Genomic DNA, 22669 nt, shown 5'->3' with positions numbered 1-22669 from the left:
TTTTTTTTTTAAACCGTGACGTTTGTTAAGGAGTTTCAGAGTTTGTTCAAATTTAGTTTCACTTAATTTATAACAAATATTTAAAAATGGAAAAAATGTGATACAAATTGGAAATGGTCTACAACACATTTGAGGTTGAATTAAAAAAAAAACAATTTTATTATCTGTGCTCAATGTTGTGTCATCTGAGTTATGCCCACTAGATGGAGTTGTTGGGTTGCTGTAAAGACAAGTTTACAAGGCTTCTTCCACTCACGATTGTTTTCAGAACAGGTGTAAACCGCTTGATGATATTTTGAATTGTAGTCATAAATCTGAGTTCCTGATGTTAAAATACAACCTTTAATATTTTTAGTGTGAATAAAGATTTCTTTGAAAGTACTTCATTTCAACTTCACTTCCTTAGCTTTGGAAAATTTCATGACATTTCAGTCATTATTCACCGAGTTAGCTAGAGCTGAACAAAGAGGACCGATTAGAAAATGAAAGAAATTAACAAACCCTGTTTGCTGTTGATTACTGTCCATTAAACTGTATACATTTAAAAATGAGAATTTGAGAAAGGTTTTTATGACAATGGTTTGGCTGACAATGTAAAATGCGACATAAAGATAAAAAATAAAATCCAAAAATATGTATCTTATTCCACAGGAATAAGGAAGAGATGGAACCCATCAATGAGACCTTACATATAGTAAAAATAAGAGGGCAAGCTGTGGAGCAGAACCTCTGCAGTCCTAGTTTGAGATTATTTCACTTTGTTCACCCTCCTAAATATAACAGATTTCTCAAGATGCACTGTGATTCTCCCACAGAGAAGAAGACTGGAGGGCTTTTTTCATCTGTACAGTTTTACAGCTATGAGTCATTGTGCAGTGCAGTCAGCACAGGGCCAGAAGATGAGATCTTTGGTAGGTATGCCAGTCCTCCAAGTGGTTCAGCATGTTAACAGTCTGGAGCAGCTCTGTGTGGAGAGCAGTTCCCTTCTCCCTTCCATGAATACTGCAGGCGAAAACACCAAAGACGAGTGTCTTTGCAATATGAAGCCATGTCACCTACAAAAGAATAAAAAATTGTGATATTTTTTGTCTTCTCAGGCTTGCTCCTGAACCACATCCTGCACTCCACCATCATGAGCATTGTTTACCTGATCTCAGGGTTGCGGTGACGTAGGACATGAAATAGCAGCTCAGAGGTTTGCTGGAAGCAGCGACTGAGCTCATCTAACTTTTGCTCCATGGAGAGGATTCGCTGCTCAAGCTCACGATAGGAATTGTTCCAATTGGCGCTGAGGTCGCACATGATCATCTGCATCTGTTGGAATCACAAGTAAAATGCAGATTTTTGAATCATGGAGGGAAAACACTGGAAGGTAACTTCTAACTGAATGTCACAGTAGGTATAAAGTAACCCAACCTAACCCACATACAGATATGAACCTATCTAATGATGGTGGATTTATTGGAGACACAGTAAATATCTGCTTCTGTTAGGAACGTCCGTCTGGCTGACAGTTTTACTGTGAATGACATAAGACACCTGCCAACCTCAGTCTCTAATTCATCACTATTGCAGCAAATAGAGAAAAGATACAACATTTTTACCACTTGGTTAGGTCAAATTGATATTATGTTTGATATCTCACCAAGGGTCTGCACTAGCTGTTGTCATACTGAGAGCTTAATTCCAAAGCATTTAGTCATGCAAGTATGTCTCAAGTATAAAAATGATAAAATAATATTCCTCTTATGAACCTTCGCTTCCCAAAAACTTAAAATGCACTAATGAACACTGAAACCTCTATGATTTCTTTCAAACTTCCTCTTCCCAAAATACCTGGGCACCTTGCAATAAAAGCAGTTTCTATGTACATAAGGAATCTTTTATGAAGTGCTTTTTCTCTGTGTTAGGTATTAGTCAAAGACATTTCAGCAAGAGCCGTTGTTTTACCTTTGGGAGGTCAACCATCTCACTCACGTAATCTCTCAGTTTTCTTTGTTTGAGGCGTAAATGTCTAAATCTGTTGGGAGAAAAACACAGGATGGATGTTGCTCCTGAATCTGAACAGACAGTCATTTTAATTGCATTCATCTAAACATGACACAGAGACAACAAGAGGGTAAAACTGAACATTCTTAATGTAAGATATTTTTCTCTGTTTACAAGGAGGTAATGAGATGTTACTCTGTGTTTAAATGCCACAATAAGGAAATCATCCGACCCAGTATTGCTATGAAGCTGCATGTCCCTGAAGGCTCTCAAATGAAAGTTTTGTATACTGCTCTTGATCCCAAAATGTGTGTTTTCATCCTGCTCACACTTCCTGCAGTGTGTTTATTTATAGTGGTTGTGCCCGGTGTAAAGCAGGAAGTACAACCCTTCCACTTTGGTCTACACAAACACTCACACACGATCCTGTTGTCAGGATAATGAACTATACAGTCACACTTCTGGGCTTCCTGTCTTGTGCAAGCCACTTGTTCTTAGAAGAGGAGTCTGCAGGCACAATAACAAAGATCCAACCGAGCAGTCGTAGTAAGAAACTGTGCTTTACTTCAATTATTTCTTATTGTAATGTAAGTGATGTGAAATATGTTGTGTATCTCCACATTAGAGGGGATCAATTAAGAAGTATAATTCACTGATCATGATCATAAACACTGCCTGGTTTCTGTACAAGAACAAGGAGGACCCTGTCCTGTAAAGCCCTGTGTGTACTACTAAGACAATAAAAAATCTAAATTAGCTCCTTAAACTATGACCCTGTGTTAAGCCTGTTGACACATGTAGGGCATCTAAACCAATACCCTCCTTCATCCCACCTCCCACACACACATGCACGTACACACGCACGTACAGTACGTCCTGCTGATGGTGCTTCTTAGTGTGACAGTCACTCACACTCTGATTGCTTCAAGCAGGCCTCTCTGGTGTCTTCGGTGCTCGCTGCGGTTGCCCTTTGTTAGGTTGGTGCGATGCAGTAGCCAACATTCTCTGAGCACATTAGCAGCGGCATGGCGGATCTGGTTATGAAACATCAAAAAGTCAAAGGATCGGAAGTGAGGGGGTGTTTAAAAAGGAAGAAATGAGATGATAAGACTTTTTTGAGATAACGGGAAACTTACTAAGTGAACTGGGGAAAAACACATTTATCAGTTCTTACAAAGTCTTGTTCATATGAATCATTGCATGTCAGGCTATGAACTCAACCTGGCCAGCTGATTTGATCTATTAGTCTTTCCTGTTCAACTTTTTAGATATACAGAGTCTACCTTAAAGTGTGAAGTGGGTGATCTTGTTGCACGGTACAAACATTGCAGCCCTCCTGTATCACCTGTGTGAATTTTTCTCTTTGATCCTATTCAGGTCTGTTTGTCTTCCTGCACAAATCACTGTAACAGCCCTGTGATGATGTCACTCTGGCCCTGTTGTGAGGGTTATTAATAGAGGCTGTCAGTGTCTCCATCCAGATGTCTTCCCTTGTTCCCATCAGAGTAAATCTGGACTGAGGATTCATACACACACACACAAACACACATGCATAGCCCCAGCAGTAACGACATAGAGATGCACCTTGTGACAGGATGCAGCTACAAGGAGAAAGGAAATGGTTGTATCCTCCACAGTGGTGCACCTACTGCAGTCTCTCACTGCTTTACAGTGAAACAAGAAGCTGAAGAAATAGTGTAGACCAAACCAAACAGTATGAGCTCCATCAACAGTAGACTTAAAGGTATATCCTTAAAAACACCTTTCCAGCCTCCACACAATGTTTCCTTGTAAGCTTTTGTTTATCAGACACCTCCTTCTTGAACCCTGTCCAAGCTTACAAACAGAGTATCTCCCCCAGAGTAACAAACACACACACATAAGTTGAACCGGTTTCCTGCCCACTGTTTCACCGTCCTGAACTGACACATGTTTCTTTCCTGACACAGATCAGATGATTTCCTCCGGCTGACACCTTGAGAATGCTATAAAAAGGTTGGCAGGCCTAATCTCCCTCTTTTTTCCCACACAGCCATGTCCTCTGGTGTCTCTTATTTAAGGAAAAAATGAATTATATTAAGACTCACAAACCAAAACACACATGCGACACGGAAAGTAGTGACGCTTCCATCCTGACACCTTCGTCCGCTTCAGGGATACTCTTATTTGTCTGGATGCAGGATATTAACCTCTGAAAGTAGGGCGGGAAGTTGACTGTTTATTCAATGTTTAGATATGGAAGTTTATAGGATTGATGGATAAATATTATCTCCAAATGGCTGCAAAAATAAGACTACTGTTTTCAGGTTCAATATCTTTCCCTTGAGAACCTTTAAATGTCAAAACTCCACATTTTACACCTAACATATTAGACTTCATTGAAAAACCAAAGATCTGCCTCTATCTGTGTTGGTGTATGAAAGCCTCTGATATCATGGGAGGTTGTTTTGTGGCTGAAGATTACACGTGATGCTTTTTTAAACCACGGATCAAGTTGTATGACCTAAACTGGAATATTCACGTGTTAACAACAGCATGATAGGACTCTATTTCTATTCAACCCTGAGGGTTTGCTGTTGTGGACCTGTTTGTCAATTTCAGAACAGTTCAACTCCAGTTGCCATAAAGGCCACTTTCATTCCCTACCCTGTTATCCACGTTGAATCATTATGCATGTTAGCATGAAACCTTAGTGTTAGGATCAGTCTATTAGCATTCATTTAAAGTTTCTGCAAATAGCTGACAAACTTTCACTTTTTGTTGTCTGTAGTGTGTTCTAATTGTTAATATTCTCTCTGTCTAGTTTTCTCTTTCCACATATCTTTCTATCTCCCAACACAGTCAAGGCAGATGTCTGTCAAACATGAGTCTGGCTCCTCTTTTCATGTTATAAGGAGGTTATTCCTTGTTACTCATGGTAGATTATGAAAAATAAAACACCTTATCTTTTGTTGATTTGGGGTAATTGTTAATAATGTAACATTGACAGGTCTGGCCCTGCTCTTTTTGTATAGTGTCAGCCTTTGTTGGGAATTTGCAAATACAAATAAAGATTGGTTGATTGAGACATGATATTGGTAGGCACTGCCCTGTTGGCTATGGCTGCCTTTTGCAGCAGCTCTCTCTTCTTTGTCCGTTTCTTGTAATTTTTTCATCTTTTTTTCGTAATCTTTGTATTTAGAGTGGATCATTTCTTTCTATGGCTCATTTGTTGGTCATGGACACCAAACTTTTTGTGGCTTCAGTGATATCTTTACTACTTTTTCTCCTGTGTTTGTCTGGAGATCCTACATGTAACCATGGCTGCATTGTTTACATGTGAACTCAGCTGTTAGCAGCCTGTAGCATGTCAATGCTAACTGGTGCAAGGCCTGATGTCTTCCCACAAAGTGAGGAGGAGGTGGTTTGGACGACGTGCTGGTTCTTAGGTGTGAGCCAGGAAGTGATGATATCGACCTGTCCTTCTATCCATTGTTATTGGGAACGAAAGATCTATCTTCAACAAGATGAACGAGCTAGCTGTGCTAACCCAGCAACAGAGGGAATACCAGAGGGCAGAGTAGCATCATGCTATTCACAGAGATGGCTAACAGAGCTAATATCAGACACCAACCCCACATTGGAAGAGCTTCACCTACTGTGAACAGACAGTATCTAGGAGACAGAGATGGAGCATGACTGAAGAAGCTCAGTCCTGGACCCTGTGGAGGTGGAGGCTGGCTGAACTGGACAATGATGGACAAGCTGTCATCATCTATTTTCTTATGGACCTTTTTGCACTTTCTATACACTTTTTTACTTTTGTTTTCTTGATTGCTGCTGTGACTTCGATTTCATTGTACTTGTTACAATGAAAATAAAGTTCTATTCTATTATATTCTATAAAGTGCTTTGGTCCATTGAAATCATTCCAAATAACGTATATGCAAGTTTTGGGTAAAACGTCTTGAACAAATCAAGCGACTGTAGAGAAAAAACAGTGACCAGTTTTTCACCTTGAAAGGTTGCAGTTTGATAGTAGTCTATATGATCATAAACCGCAGAAGTGAGGAAATGCACAGGAGTCAATGATTACAACATGAAAACTATCAGGGTCCAAACTGGTCCGAATTGTATCTTTATTTTTGTTTTAATATATTTATGTATTCTTTTGTATCAGATTTGCTGAATTATTTAAGTCTTTTATTATCAGTGACCCCAAAAAACTCACATATGTATCTCTTTTCTCTCCACAGAGACTCCCAGGTGCACCTGGCACTTACCTGGAGTCTACCGAACTACCAAAGCACCACCCTGTAATGTCCTGTTTTTCCCAGAGAATCTGATTTTATGGACTCAGTTGTGTTATTGTGCAACACAGCACAGACTTTTCGAATCACTCTGCACTTTCAGCTGAATAACCACACACTGTTCCAGTAACTTTGAACACAATAAACATAGAAATAGTATCCTCTGAAATGAATTACCTAATTTAAACAAGTTTCGAGTTTCTGCGCAGTGATGAATGAAAGGGAAAGTACATTTAAAAATAATTCAAAAAGTACAATACAGCTTGAATGTGAGTTAGCAGTAAGGTAAAGTAAAAATAATAAGAGATGAAAGGGTTAAAACATGCAAACATGTCCTGGTGCTGCCTTTGAAGTGAAGCCTCTCTGTGGTGTAAAGGATCATAAACAGCAAAAATGACCATGTGAGCAAATCAAAGTTGTATTTCTCATTAAGGGAAACTGTAAAATGCCTCCAATAATTAAACTATACCCAGGTGAAAAGTTTTTTCCTACTACAGCACAAATTAAGTGTTGCTCAAGCTATGTCAGTGTGATTCATTTAACTTTACTAAACATCTTTGCTCTTACCCTTTTGGAGATCTGGATGTCCAGCATGAAAAAGTGCACGTGCTTCTCTCCCTTGTTCAATGCCAACGACTTGTTCACCACTGCAACTAGCATGGCTGTGCAGGCTACACCCTGAAACCATCACACACACACACACACACACACACACACACACACACACACACACACACACACACACACACACACACACACACACACACACACACACACACACACACACACATTAGAAGATGATGGCATGGTTGCTCACAGATTTCCCATATTTTGGTCTTCTGCACTGTTTCCCTTCAGTCTTGTAAGAGGTGGAGTTAAATCTCAACCACAGCAGCTACATCAACAAGGCAGAGCTGGAGAGAAAGTGATGTTTCATTTTTAGAGGATGAATTTGAGCCTAAATTCGTCCAAACTCTCAAGAGTGGGTTTAGTCTCTCAAGGGAAAGCTGAATGTTGGTCCTGATACCTCATATGGCGCTGCGTAATAAATCAAAGTTATATTTACACGGCTATAGAGCTGCTTTAAGGGCAGCTTGGTGCTATTGCTGGACAGGGAACCCCCAAATGATCGAGATTTGGATATTCACATCAACTAAAGTCACACAAACAGACACATTGTAAGACACACAGACACAATACAGCACTGAGTATACGCCCAAACAAGAGAATGATAACCAGTCTTTACCTGTGGTCCTCTTTTCAGCTTGCATCAGAAAGAGAAAGAAAAAAGGAGAAAGCGACATCAAGCAGCAGCATATGAAAGCACAGACCACAGTTTTAAATGGTATATTTATCCTTCACTCCAACAGCCTTAAATATCTATCATTACAATGTCTGTAAAACCTGGGAGGTACAAACTCTTTCCATGGATCCATCCACACACAGCCATGTGATGCAAACAGTGTTGTCAACCCCTGAACACAGCTGTGAATAGAGTTATGGCTGGATTCATCCAGAAGTGCTAACCGACCGTACTACAGGTGTGAGAGCCCGGTGACCAGCTCCCGGGCCAGATCTGCCCTGACGGGAGTAGGAAATTTAGTTTTTTTCCAAATCCCTGGCACAGGTTGGCACACCCTCCTGTTGCACCAGTGCCAAAGGCAATAAACCACCTAAAAATGGATATGGTGGAAAGTTCTCCCTTATAAGGGGGGAAACTTATAAAAACAAGACAGATGGAGAAAGAGAGAGGGGGGAAAGATTGTTTTCCACTCTGTCACAGAGGTGTCTGAATCGGACTTGTGCCCACATCCAGGACCAGGCTTGTGACTCTTATCTGCTCATATCAGAGTTTGACCCAGCAGAGCAAAGTCTTTAACCCGTAAACACAGTCACGACTTTCTTCTAGTTTTCTTCTGTGTTTATCAACTTATCTTCAACCTTACCTCCCACTTAATTTTCATTCCGTTCCTTTTAAAATCTTTTGATCTACGAATCTGGCTGAAAAAAAAAAAGAAATTTGGAAGACTTATTTTGCTCTTATAGCATCCAACAAAAAGTATATTCTAGGAATTTCTCTGCTTTTATTCCAGGATATTTCGATCGTTTATTTTTATTGTACTTTGGTCACTTTGGTCAGTGCACAAGCACTAATAAACAGCATCAAATATAAACATTATACGATTAAATGTGACATTTAATGACCATATAGAGGCAGTAACGTTCTGTTACCAGTAGGTGGCGCTGTGAGTTTTATAGAAATTTCAAGCATGGGTGTACTCAGGCCAAGGCTCTTTATAGCAGTTAAAATTCACTTTAGTTGTGAAAGTACATCTGAGTTATAAAGACTTATATTTTTACAGTGATCTTTTACAATTGCCGCTCAGCTGTGACCACTCTCTGATGAAAACTCATCAATGCCAGCATCTTGTGAGTTTTCACTGAAATTTTGACGCGGATATCTTCAACTGGCTTGGAGCTGTAGCTCATAGAGTGAAAGCAATGAATTTCATTCATTTATGCTGTGATAAAATGAATACACAAGCAATCACAGAGATATCTCTGAAAGGTGTAACAAGGACAAAGTCTGGAAGCACACGAACCATGTGATCCTTTGGTAGAAACATCACATTCAGTACAGATGTTTTGTTAGGACTGCACATGCTTACAGTATCCCTCCCTCAGTCTCTTTTCATGTGAGTGCCTGGTACCGCCAAGGTCCTACAGAAGCCCCGTCCATTAATTTACAGCTGTGATCTAAATCACACACGCAAGGGAATGAAGGCATTCATGTCTGTCAGCACAGCTAGGGTGTGCAGCCGGAGGGCGAGGGTGTAATGTGTCCAAGGTAACTAGTGGAACAGAGCAGAACAGGCTGGAATATAACAGGAGAGAAATGAACCAAACTGAACTGACTCAACATGAAATGGGAAAACCAAATAGTGAAGGAAAATGGTGTGGAAGAGTTTCTGCAATGGAAAAAAACAGAAACAGCGGGGAATGAAACAAACCAGAGAGGATGATATGGAACAATACAAGGGAGACGAGGGCAAAATGTTAGGGCAATAAAGTTGAAGAAAACAGAACAATATATTGGAGAGGAATGGAGTGAAACAAACGTAATGGGAGAAAAGTACAAAGGAAAACAGAGGCTTGAATTGTATCCAATGGAAGGGAGAGGAGCTGAGGAGAACAGAGCCGTATTAGAGCATTACAAATAAAGTAAAACAAAATTAAATGAAATTGAAAGGAATGATCACAGACCACATTGTTTTAGTGTCTTATCAGACTCCATTCAAGGAAATGTCAGGTTGTTTTATTCTGAGCAAATATGGAAGTGATATGTGGATAAGATCTCTCATTTCTTTTGTTTACAAGACTGATGTCTGAAACGTTCAAACCACTTAAACCACGCTGGCCACTACTTGTGTATAAAGATGCCAAACAAGCTGAAACAAGCACTGGACATGACGTTACATGGCTGCTAGTACTGTATTTTTGAACTGTATTTCATTGTGAGAAATCAGTGTATTTCAAAATGTGCAAAGTCTTCAGTTTATTTAAACTAGCGTTCAAACCTCACCATGACTCCAGTGAAGAGACACACAGCCTTTCCACAGCTGGTGTACGGTGCCACATCCCCATAGCCCACTGTGAGGAAGGTGATGGCGATGAGCCACAGCGCTGTGTTCATGTCACCCGTCACTTCTGTGGTTCCCCTGTGAGGGAAGAAGAAGAAGAACTGAGACTGTAATATCACAAAACGTGTCAAATGTATTCCCTCATCACTATAATTATGAAGAACGTTAACATAGCCAGCAAACAGCACCAAGGGACGTTGACATTTAAATTAAGACAAAAAGCAACTAAAGAATCACCTTCTACGTATGAAGTTAATATTTTAGTGGTTTTAAGTTATGTTGAAATCAGAGGAAATATTCATCAGGCTGTCAAAAGCCAACTCCATCCTCCATCCTCCATCCTCCACTCCATAGAATACTGTCATGAAGCTGTACTACAACCAAAACCCAATGTGTGCTATAACCTTTATGATGTCAACCGAACTTATAAAATTTAGATGTAAATGAAAAAATTTGGCTTTGAGATGTGTTGTTAGATTATTTAAATCCAATGTGTCAGATTTTGGCTGTTTCAGTATCTAATGTTAAAATCAACCAATGATCATCGACTGTCTAATAATGAGGGTTGGTGTCATCACAAAGCGCTGTATAGATGTTTCCACATCTAAAAGAAATGTCCTTACAGCGTATATATGGTTGATATGAGGTCAAAGTTAGGTACTGACAACAAAATCCATTATCCATTGTGTCTGTTCACTGTGTGATTTAAATTTACACAGACTTATTTCCATGAGATAATCACTGAAAGTTTCTTTAAATCAAAAAACAGGCTGAAATTAATATCACTGACTCTTTATGGTCTATTAAACCAAATCAGAAGACTAAGACTAGTTGAAGACTCATCTGTTCAGGCAAAAACTAGGCCCTTAAAGTCACGTTTCCAACAAATAGTCTGGTTCAGTTCAGTACAGTTTAGCACAGTTTGGTACAGTTAAGCCTGATCCCGTTTACGTTTCCACAACGAAACTGTGTCTATCGTGATGCAGTAGCAGCTCAACACAGTTTACCCAGCTAATAAATCCAATGAAGAAGAAAAATGCGACATAGTAAACAAAGGGCAATGACGGAAGACATGCAGCATTTTGTCCTCTTGTGATTGGCATGTAGCTCTTTGATACAAAGTGCAATCAAGCTTTGTTTCAGAGAAGTCTGTGTGGCGCCAGGAGAAATGCAGCCGCTATCGGGGTAAGTGACGATTCTTTTGACCAATCAACAGTCTGCAGCGTGTTGCTCCACCTTCTAAGAGTAGATCGGTTCAGTCTGGCATCTACACGAAAGGGCCCCAAAAAGTGGAACGGCCCGCGACAAACGCCACAAAATGCGCACCGTACTGAGACAAACCAAACCAGTCTGCTTGGTAGAAATGCGGCTTAAGCTGACCCTTTTCCTCTTTGTCCTCAGGGGTAAGATAAGTCAGAAGGTCTCAGACCCAGCTTTTAGTGAATATTTACCACTGATTATTGAGTTAGGGTTAGGGTTAGGGTTATACCTAGGGTTAGGGTTAATAACCAGTGAAGCATTTTGTTGAATTAAGGTTAACCCTTCTGTCTAAATTTCTGCTTGTGTTGCACGTCGCTTTGGATAACAGCATCTGCGATATTAAAATGTAGAATTGTGGGTGTTTCTATATAATAAGTTTTAATGTCTGCAAGCAATACAAGGTAGTAGGAAGCAGCCTTGTTTGAGTTTTTCCTCAGAAAGTATAAATAATCATTGATTTATTGACTGTCTAAACAACCTAGGATGAGTTTTTTTTATCAGAAAACAGAAGTCACACATAATTGGAACAAGCTACAAATGGATGAGATAAAACACTTTGTCCAACAGGGAAACTAACAAAATGAAAGTTCCTCACAGGAATGTTAACCGTGATCAATAGGAAATTTTAAAAAATAAATGACAGAAAAAAGTTTTTGGAAAATTATTGAAGGGTTGCTGGTTGTGTTGAGGTTTTGTGGAACTCTTGGTTTCCAACGTTTTTGCAGTGAAAGTTTGGTTTATGTTTTTGAATTGAAGATTTTATGGAAAATAAATAGATGGATCAACATCTGTAAACTACTTAAGGACCAAATAAACAGACAGGAACATTTTATTCAGGAAAATAAACATGTGAAAAACCTGTGTGCCACATTTTATTGATCAAAACAAACTGTAAAAAAGGCCTCTATTTATTAGAGCACAATTCTGAAACATTGATCATATATTGTATGATATCACCCTATCTAAGTGCCAAAAGTGCAGACAAAATTCAACATTTTTTCATGTTCAGCCAAGCTAGTGTGTTAAACTGATGAGAAAAGTTTTGTGAGAAAACGGTACTATCCCAAACAACCTTCTGTTTCCCTCTCTGGAAAGTTTTTGTGATTTGATTTCAAATTATTTCTTTCAGTTTTACAGAGTCACTGCGGGTTGGATCATTATGTGAACACACCTAAATGATGTGGACTGTGGGACATTACATCTCAGTTACAGTCACTGAAACACAAAATTCTTGTTTACAGAGAGACTACTGAGTTTGGTAAAGGTGTGTCCAGTAAGTGAAGCAGTGTTATCAGTGATAATGCAGCACAGAAGTCCTGGGGTTAAACTTGTAAAACATTGTAAAGCATGAGGTCATTGACACACCACAGGTGACACATTGTGTATGAGTGTTTGTCTGGCTTCTGAAAGTGCTAATGAACAAACACCATGTCTGGTGCTACAGCTGAGTGTTGAAAGGTTTGCTAGTCTTATCAGCTTTCAATCAAGAGCTTTTTACCACTTCTGACAAATGAAAACACACACACGACTGAGACATGTGAAGGAAAAAACTCCCATAGGCTTCAAATGAACAAATGACCTCACACTGTTCAAACACACTGTTCAACAGAGGATAACGTTGACGTTTAGTTGGCCCGAGTTGAAGAGCAATTTGTTAGAGTAACTAAACAGAAAATCATGACTATCACAGCAGTTGTTTCAAATCCATTCTGAGCAGGAAAGTCAAATTGACCATCAAGATTTATGGAGGAATGTTAAACTATTGAGCATTTCACGTTTCTGGCGTATGAGTGTGACTGAGGTGGGTGGAACTCTGATGAAGTAAAATGTGTGTGTGTGTGTGTGTGTGTGTGTGTGTGTGTGTGTGTGTGTGTGTGTGTGTGTGTGTGTGTGTGTGTGTGTGTGTGTGTGTGTGTGTGTGTGTGTGTGCGCGCAGACACTGTACGCTTACATGCAAGTACAGTTTACTTTTTGAGCTGTTGATAGCCACAAAGACCACAAAGATGCAATACACTTTTTTATTTTTGGAAATATTATTACCTATTTTAGAAAATACAGAGATTTAATAGATTTTATTCATTGTGATGCTCAGAAGTCATCGCATTAACTGAGACCCTGACACAGCCTTCTTTTCAAAACCATAACTTGAATCATCTCTGAAGTTCTCAATGATAAATGAGTGTAAGGTCAAAGGTTTTGTACTCTGATCATTTATTTTGTTTGAGCCGCAAACAATTGAGCAAAAATGCCTACGGGTGCTTCACAGTAAAAATTATTGTTAGTTTGACATTACACAGGTTAACAGGTCTAGACCTGTTAACTTTAATAAAATTTTATTATCAGAAACCCAACACAAAGACAAGATAAGAAGTTTTATCTCATCTTAACCCACTGTGACAACAGCACTTTGCAGCAATTAACAAGATACAGGCTATATCTATACAGCTAAAGCTTTCGCACCGTTAGCTTAGCAAAAGAGAGGGTGATAATGGGAATATCCTTCCTAAAGCAATTCAGAACATTTTATCTGACTTTGTTGTTGTTGATAAAATACATGTTCACCTTGCCTGAGAGCTTTCTAGAGTCACTTGGCTGTTAGTGTTTATTTAAAGTGTTATCTGTTTTATCTAAGCTTCGTGTTGGTATTGCAAAACTGAGGTGTGAATATTTTCATTAATCTTTTTATGAAATCCTTAAAGGTCACATCACACATTTTTTTTTTGCTGGGGGTTTGGGTTGAAACTTAAAATACCATACCTTATGATCTTTCTATTTGTGTTGAATCAATACATGCACAGTTGTCTTGCTTACCTCTCACAGAGGGTGAGCATCCAGGATGCAGTCAGCCAGAAGAAGAGGATGAACACCAGCAGCGTGCGTGCAGGATATTCGTTCATCAGTACCTTGAGAACAAATCGAAAAGTGAAGTTGATGTTGTTGAGGGAGCCAATGCTCCTGTAGGAGGCGCTCAGCAGCACTTTGCTGTGCAGAAGGATGGCTCTGTGCACCAAGTACAAGCGCAGGAACATCAGCATCGATAAAAGTAGGTCGATGTCCATAATGAACCATCCGGGCTGGCTGGGAACACAGAGAGAAGTTGCAGAAAAGGAGGTGGCATTGCGTCCGATCTCCCGCAGTGAGCCCACGGGATGGATAACACAGACCAACAGCTCCAGAGTGATCCCAAGAATCCTGTGGCTAGTCATGGCAATACGCCAGTCCACCTGGTTATGATCAATGATGAACAGCTGGAAGACAGAGGACAGTAAGAGAGCGTGAGGGCAGAACACTAGGAAACATAATAAAAGTGCTAATGAAGGAAGAAACAGGTAAAAAAAAGGCCCATTTTCACATTTCTATTTTTAAATGTACTGTTAAGAGATCATTGTTATGATGATGTTTCCCTGACAATAGACGAGGTGTTATTTCTCTTTAAACTTATCTTTGACAGAAAATTCACAAAGTTCTGCTTATTCTCCTCTGATAGTAAGGGTTTAATGAAAGAAAATTGTTTTATTACTCCAAAAAAAGAGTGTAATACGATGACTTGAGACTTGAAGCATCTCGATGTTCTTGACTCCATTTAGTTTGTCACCTCTGACACCAAGGCATTAAAGCTTCATCAGGCCCTGCTGAACACTGTGTGTGTTTGTCGTCTCCACCCAAACTTCTTATCTGTTCTTCACACTTGCATGGACCCCATGTGTTTCAGGCACACATGACTTACAACCGAACTGAAAACAACATTGCAAAGAGGACAAACCCCGCAGCTGGACTGAAAAGATACAAATATCCTGAAAATAGTCCAGCATATTTACTAATACTGTGCATACATGCAGCACTTTCTGCCTCTGTTGTTTAAAATCACTTTTCTAGATTTGCGTGCTATGGCTGGGCATCTAAACGTGTGTTTACTCTGTTTAATTTCATCCAAATCTCTTCATGTATATTGAATTAGCAAACAGGGGCAGCAAGCCATGTGGATTGGAAAAATATCAGAGCGGCAACACCGTTCATGCTAGTGTGGGCTGATGTTTTCATTCAGGATTTTTTTTGTTGTTGTTGTTATGCAGACAGCGAATATAACACAGATTATCACTGTTGAGGCTACCATCAGTGGACCAAGAGCTCCTTCTTAAACATTTCCCTCAAGTATCTCCAAGAAGGCATCCTTCTAAACAAGTTAAATTAACAACAAACACAAGTAGTTTAAAAAGACATCCACTAAAAATAGCAAGTCAGACGCCGAAGATTAACACAGACGCACAACTCTCACGTAAAAATAAGGGTGCTCAAACTGTTGGAAACAAAGGGGAAAAGGAAAACACACTCACCCTGATGTCTTTATAATGAAAAGCTATAATGAGGGCCAGGAGACACCCAGTGGACAGGCTGATGGAGGAGTTGATGACAATCAAGGCGATGTAAAAGCTGTCCTGAGAGGCACAGGAGACAGGGGATAAATTAAATCTTTCTTTGATGGATGAGTTTAAATTTCATTGTTTAAATGTTCTCTGACATCAGAGTTTGATGAAAGTGAGGCTAAGCTTGACAGTGTCTTGTTTCTATTGCGGTCAATGTGGTAATGGGAACAGTGCAACAACATATTCAGGAAGAGAGAACGGTAGATAAATTGACCAGATTTAGAAACTGCTAGAGGTATAAATTTACTGCTCCTCTTGGTGTCCTCATGCATAAATCAGCTCTGTGTGAATAAAATTCCAAATACAATGTGCACTGCAAGACAAAAGAAAGTAAATGTTAAAAACCTGTCATAGACAGTAGCACTGAAAAATATTCAAACTCCACTGCAGGTTTATAAGCATCATTTACAAACTTTCAGCTTTTGCAGTGAATAAGTTAACTGAGCACAATTTGAACTGCTTGATAAAATCAATATCTGCAACATCTGTGTTTTCTCCAATTTCAAACATAAACCACTTTTAATGAATATTGCATGCTCAAAATTATTCAGCCTTTTCATTACAAGCATCTTAACAGTCACACTTCAGCTTCCTTGCCAATGGCATGACATTTTCTCACCAGGTTTCCTGATATCCAATAGACATTTCTAAGTGCTAGAAGAAGCAAAGCAGCCCCAAAGCATCATCCAGGCACCGCCATGCTTCACTGCAGTCAGGACTGTCTGATCCATAGGCCCAAAAAGTTCCTGTTTGGTTTTGTCTTTCATCAGAAAGGAATTTCAACACTGCTGTGGCCTTTTTATAAGGTATTCAGAATGTTAAAGCAGTAGTGGCTTGCATCTTTGAGTTTAACATTGGAGACCTTCACTGTTTGGTATCTGCCTTCCTGAGCAAAGTGCAGTGCCTGCACTTTTCAGACACTTTTTAGTTTTTGACTGCCTACCTCCTCAGACATCCTGTGGCAGAGGTTGTTAGCTTCCTCTTTCTGCCGTGCCAAGATAGTGTAGCCACTGAACTTTAACTTTAAAGGTACACACTACACTCTGAACTGTGTCTCCAGGAACATTCACTGCCTTTGATATCAACATGTATCCACTTCAGTCATTGTGAATTGTCACTGTTTACAATGACTGCCTCAAGTTTTTTTTTTCTTTTACACATTTTCCCAAGCACAATGTAGCTACATCATGCAGGTCTAGACCCTTTGCTGCTGTCTACACCCATTCCCAAGCTATAACTGTACTCCTCATGCACCTTTGTCAATGTAATGACTCATGTGTGTCTCTTTATTACAGACAGAACCCTGACTTTGTTTTTAAGCTTGAAAACTCCACTGGATTACTGAAGTGATGTGTTTCATCAACTGGGCAGTCAAAAAGACTCTCCACCAATGTCAATACTGTTTTTTTAGCTATCCATCCAACACAAAATGCGATCTCTGAGTCTGTAAACTTTCCTTAAATGCCCAGTCGGCTGAAAAGCATCTCAAGGACCTGATGCAACGTCAGTGGAAGGTTTGAACAGGAAGTGCACCTTAATGTGGTTTACAGTTAAAAAGATAATTACAAACTTTCAAACTTGAGGAAACTCGGGCGTGTAGGTGGTATAATGTGACGTTGGTTGGCAAGGTGCACTGCTTTCCACAGTTTCTCACATAGCATCCACATCATGTCTGTGTTTCATCCAGGGCTTATTAGAAGCTCTATGGTCCAACAAGTTCCATAACAGAGATTCAACAACATCACTGAGTTTCTATATTTGCTTTTGCTTTGCTTTTTCTGCTGGAAAAAGTCATTTCGAGCCTGGTGAAGCTAATTTTGGTTAACTTTTAACACGGATTGTTACTCACAGTCTTGGATGAACAATGAGCCGCCATCACCAGGGTGGGCTACCCAAGGCAAAGCAAAGAAGAAATAACACTGAAAAACTGAATTCGGAGCAAAGGAGGTGGTCTGGCATGTATGTACTGTAATAAATAAATCGTTTCCAAAGAAATAATACATGCAGCTGACTTGAGTTTTTAAATTTGGCAGCTAGTTGGTAGGATTCCATTAGTTTTTACACACACTTGCTCTATTCCTTGACCCTTTAGGGAATAGGAGACAGTATGGGACAACTGTATCTGCTCTAAGGGAGGAACAAAAAGCCTTTGAAAACAAAAATAAGCAGGAAAGGTCCTGCCTCGTCCAACCTTTAATTGTATTTCAGCACTCTTTGTGAAGAAGATAATGTTGGGTGATGGGCAACAAACAACTGCAGCACACACCTTGATCAGTTTAACACTTCATACGAGAAAAACATGAGATCTAAACATAGGCCACTTTGTCACGGCTTTGAAACAGAAATTACACTATTTTAAACATGCAACTCTCTCTTTTCTCATATATTACATACAGAATAATAATTTAGGTAACTAGTGATGCATGTCTTTCAGTTCAATCAGATAAAAAGGCAATAGGCAGTCATTTAAAGGAGACTGAAAAAATATGAGGCAATACAGAACAAGATAGAACTATTTATAAATCGCCTCAACACATTTCATCTAAACATGGTTATTGCAACGATGTTCTTAATTTTACCCCTTTTTTGGCCATACAAGAGAGGCCTTTTGGACATCAGGCTTGGTTTTCAGTCTAAATACCTGGATATTGTTTTGAATTGTGAAGTCAGTCCAGATAAGTTTATAATGAGTTGAAAAAAAAGAAGACTACAGCCTCCAGCAGAGGTCAAGGTGCAAACTCCTGGCTCTAGCATAGTCAAACCCAAGACATACAGAGTTTTGAGCTGGCCATGCAAACACTCTAATTATATGCTTAATGATGTGGAAAGATAGCCTGAAGTACTGGGAGTAATCTCGCTGCAGGGGAAGAGGTGAAATGTGGAAAAAGGTTCCATAAATAGACCTGTTTTTCTGCATTTCCATGAAAAGGTATGCATACAATATAACCACAGACTGGAGTTAACTCCTCAAAGATGCCATATTGAAAAACAGACCCTGTGTGACTATATTAGATGAAGATGTAAGATGTCACAGCTCACATTCCTGACTTTGACATCAGCTAAGTTAAAAAAAAAAAAAAAAAAAACACTGAATGACACATTTGAATAAGCAATGCAGCCTCACAAAATAATATGAGTTAACAAAAGCAGAAAACTCTTTTCCAGTGCATCAGCATTTCCAGTGGTACCTTAGTTGATGTTTGTTGTGAGGAAAGACAACACCTGTTCTTGGTTGGATTTTGTAACTGAAAGAGTAATGTAATATTCATGCCAGCTCTGTTAATATCACAAACGTGTCTTTCTAAATCCAACTCTTTAAACACAGTCATCAGGCATTATTTCAATAGGTTTCTCATATGATTGCAGCTGATATAAGTGAGAAATGTGCAGTTCTTTGACACTGTAATCAATCACTGACTTCACAGCATGGAGGTGGTCTGATGTTTTGCGGCATGCATGAGAACTTTTTTCCACATGTGGAGCTGGCGTGTGCTTGAGGAGCTTAAGGGGGAGTTAATAATTTGTTGATTGTGAGGCCTGGCATTGTTATCCACTGAGATCTGCATGTTAATGTCATGAGGCTGTGCTACCAAATAGTGTGTCTGGAAGTGGAGGAACTAATCAGTGGGTCAGGGGGGGTCAAAACCCAGGTGCAGGTCCTGCTGGTGTGTTGCATGCATGGGGCAAGAGCTGTCTGCAAATCAAGGAAGTTGTTATGACAGCTAATGGTGCAGTTGAGGAAGGCTGTGTTTTTTGTAGTAGTTTTTGAAAAGGATGAATGAATTATAGGATAAAGTCATACATCTAAAAATGATCAGAAAGATATATCTGAGTTAGTTCCAGCTTCAGGATGCAGCCACACAACATACTGTGCCATGTTTTATGAAACAATGCAGCATAAGAAACAATATTTGATAAGATGCAGTAAAAAACATCTGATAATATGATGCAATACACTTTTGCTGTATAGTAAAATATCACGCTAATTAAAACGGAAAAAAAGTAAATTAAAACAGCATCTAATAGAATAGAATACAACAAAGTTTGAGTGTCACTCTGGGATAAGATACAAAACATATGATATGATATGATATGATATGATATAATATGATATGATATGATATGATATGATATGATATGATATGATATGATGTGATGTGTTATGTTATGTTATGTTATGTTATGTTATGTTATGTTATGTTATGTTATGTTATGTTATGTTATGATATATGATATATGTTATGATATGATATGATTTGATACAATATGTTATGCTATGGTATGATATGATATGATATGATATGATATGATATGATATGATATGATATGAAATGATATATGATTTGATACAATATGTAATGATATATGATATATATATGATATGATATATGATATGATGTGATTTAATACAATTTTTGTGACTGTCGCCTAGCACTGCTACATCAGTTCATCTTGAGTAATGGGCCTGTTTCCACTCTCTATCTACTTTATCTATGAGAGTTTCAGGAAGTGGATTAACAGACCTACCACCAATAAGAAACACACAGCATGTGATGTAAAGACAGAGCAAGTGAATTAACTAAACCTTTGCCATATCCTTTCAGAAGTACAGCAACCGCATCTGTCTTTTGACAAATCAACACTGTAAGTGCAGTTTTTTTGCCCTCGTTGTAATAAAAGTGTGTCATCCAGTTTGTTCAAAAAGCTGCCCTACATGCTGTTAATAAATAGGCAGGGGGCAACTTTCCCGTGTCATCTCATAGAAACAACTCTCAAATACAGGACAATGATTAGTGGGAAGACACCTGTCAGCAAAAATGAATGAGAGCTTACTGATGGGTCTGGTGATGGCATGTTAAGGATTTGAAACAATCTATTATTAACACATGGAAGAGATAAGATCGCACATAATGTGACACAATGAAATAAGAAACTCTGTTATTTGATACAATATCACGCAATATTACTCTAAAATGTGATAAAATGGTTAAGGCAAGGGTATGATGTGATGGGATCAGACAGGATACAATGTGATTAAGTATGATGGAATATTACAGCAAATGATATAATGCAGTATTATACCATAGGATATAAAACAACAAATTATAATGTAAATGGAAAGGCAATAATATATGTACATTTTTAATATCAAATGATAGGATATAACACAATGATGCATGATTATACAACACCATGTAGTATAATGCCATATGGTGAAAGTGATACAGCACAATATGACTGAAGATAGTATATAATAAGACGCGGTTTTAAGATGGGATTCCATCCAACAAAAGAGGCTACAATGCCATTCAAAACAGTTTCATACAATATTATTTGCAACATAAAATGCTTTCTACTGAGAAAGTTTGTGGCATTACATTACACATGGAAACCACTGAAATGCCCATCAACCATATTGCACATAATGTGTGCAATATGAATAAACTGTTGTTGTTGTTTTAAAACATTTTAAAAATGTCCCAGAAAGGTTGGAGTAAGTTTGTTGAAGCCAATAATTTAAATCCTTTCTGGAGGATGCATGCAAATAGTGTTATGTGCCGACTTTTGGGACACCCACATTAGCATCATTATGAGAAGAGACGGAGGGAAACATACAGGAAAGCTAGCTTGTCAACCTAAGAAATATTTAACCTTCCTAATAGCTGCAGCCCTCACACTTAATTTGATTTGTTCAACCATTTAACCGTAACAGGAGGTAATTTCTCAACCCTACCTTTCTGAGGCGACATAACTCGGCGTGGCTGATCATGAGTACAATCCCCAACACAGCAGCGCCCAGAGACAACGCGCAGAGCCGCTTCTTGTCCTCCACCAACAACTTTCTGTCTCGCAATCTGTACAGGTCGTCTCCCTCCATGAACGCCGTCCGCTTCCCTGTAAGCGACACAGAAACTTCTGCCGAATCGTCACTTTTTCGATTGTTCAAGCCATCGCAGTGAACACAATCCACTCTGGAGTCTACGTGTAGACTGCAGTTCGACATCTCCATCTCCAAAGCGCACAGCAGAGCGCGGTCGCCTGTGCCCCTCTCTCTGTGGTCCCCCTCTGATCCTCCGTCCTCTGCCTGTCCGCGTTCCCTGTCGCTTCCCCCCACAGTCGGGGAAAGCATAGTCCGATGGGCGCACTGTAGACACGGCCCTTCTCTTGTTTGTCGCTCATTGAAGTAGCGGATTCAACAAAACACACGGCTTCTAATACACTCTCACCTTAACACTCCTACCAACCTGCGCGGCGTGCTGACGCGCACCGGTGCCATTTACAGACTGCAGGAGACTGTGCACATGTATTTGCATCGGTTATTACTACTAGAGTATGCGTCAGACTTCAACAAGTTAGTTATTTGTGTGCTTCGTCTGTGTGTGTGTGAGAGAGAGCAAAAGGCCTGAAGACACAGTGCCTCCATCAAAATGTTTTTGTTTTTTCGTTGTTTTCTTTTGGCCGGGTTTTTTTTCCACAAGCCTGTTATTATTATTTCACAACTGGTGAAGTCAAAATACTAATTACTTGGGGAGTAAATTACGGACGTTGAAACCACAAATATATTTCACAACAAACCAAAGTTATTTTATTTACTTTTCACAGCGCCATAACAGCTGCGTGGTGCTCAAAAGCAACACAGTGACATCTAGTGGTCGAACACCTCCATCATCTGACTTGTTGACAAATCAAACCATCAGTTCAGGGTCATGGCCTTAACTCTTCAGCCAGGTCTATGTTATTTTAACTGTGTCTCAAATACCCTCTACGGAGCCCTATTTTGTCACTTGAAATTATCGGGTAAATACAGGTGCTCTATATGTCAAGTCATGCCAAACTGCTTGTATTGTTTTTACAATTTATAATATTTGAATTTAACTATTCTTACATTGTGCTGCAATTTTCTTACAAGTTAGACTGGTTAAGTTGAATTTCAAATATTTCCTTTATTTACGATTTATTTATATTTAAAAATGATTTTAACAAAACATTTTAATATCTTGTCTTCAATTTTGCACTGCAAATTTTATCTTAAAATCTGTTTTTCAAATCTGTTTCAAAATCTGTT

At 39.1% G+C, this 22669-nt stretch overlaps 1 protein-coding gene across 4 annotated transcripts; it reads right to left on the bottom strand.

Annotated features, from left to right (window-relative positions):
* Window positions 1-33: 33 nt before the first annotated feature.
* Window positions 34-21836, bottom strand: kcnn4 (potassium intermediate/small conductance calcium-activated channel, subfamily N, member 4). 4 transcript variants are annotated; one of them, XM_074682985.1, is made up of 10 exons: window positions 21338-21836; window positions 15514-15615; window positions 13991-14427; window positions 9862-9997; window positions 7525-7542; window positions 6846-6956; window positions 2902-3023; window positions 1951-2020; window positions 1148-1314; window positions 34-1055 (listed from the first exon to the last, which is right to left on the bottom strand). In XM_074682985.1, exons 1-10 carry the CDS (start codon window positions 21731-21733, stop codon window positions 1052-1054), a joined length of 1563 nt encoding a protein of 520 aa, XP_074539086.1. In that variant the 5' UTR covers window positions 21734-21836; the 3' UTR covers window positions 34-1051. The 4 variants fall into 4 exon arrangements, 3 of the variants coding, with proteins under 3 accessions (XP_074539086.1, XP_074539087.1, XP_074539088.1); XM_074682986.1 differs by lacking the exon at window positions 7525-7542; XR_012599338.1 differs by lacking the exon at window positions 34-1055 and having other exon boundaries at window positions 1277-1314; window positions 2858-3023.
* Window positions 21837-22669: the final 833 nt, after the last annotated feature.

The sequence above is a fragment of the Halichoeres trimaculatus genome, unplaced genomic scaffold (genome assembly GCF_033239565.1).
Source record: "Halichoeres trimaculatus isolate MK-OKI-2021-1 unplaced genomic scaffold, fHalTri1.1 fHalTri1_scaffold_12, whole genome shotgun sequence".
NCBI lineage: Eukaryota > Metazoa > Chordata > Actinopteri > Labriformes > Labridae > Halichoeres > Halichoeres trimaculatus.
The sequence above is the reverse complement of the archived record's forward strand: the minus strand, read 5'-3'. Positions and strand labels throughout refer to the sequence as shown.

Coding starts and splice junctions, on each gene's coding strand:
- kcnn4 (XM_074682985.1), bottom strand. CDS start 21,733: ATGCTTTCCCCGACTGTGGGGGGAAGCGACAGGGAACGCGGACAGGCA. Junction 14,428..15,513: donor TTCATTATAAAGACATCAGG/GTGAGTGTGTTT, acceptor TCTGTCTTCCAG/CTGTTCATCATTGATCATAA. Junction 9,998..13,990: donor ATGCTCACCCTCTGTGAGAG/GTAAGCAAGACA, acceptor CTTCCCTCACAG/GGGAACCACAGAAGTGACGG.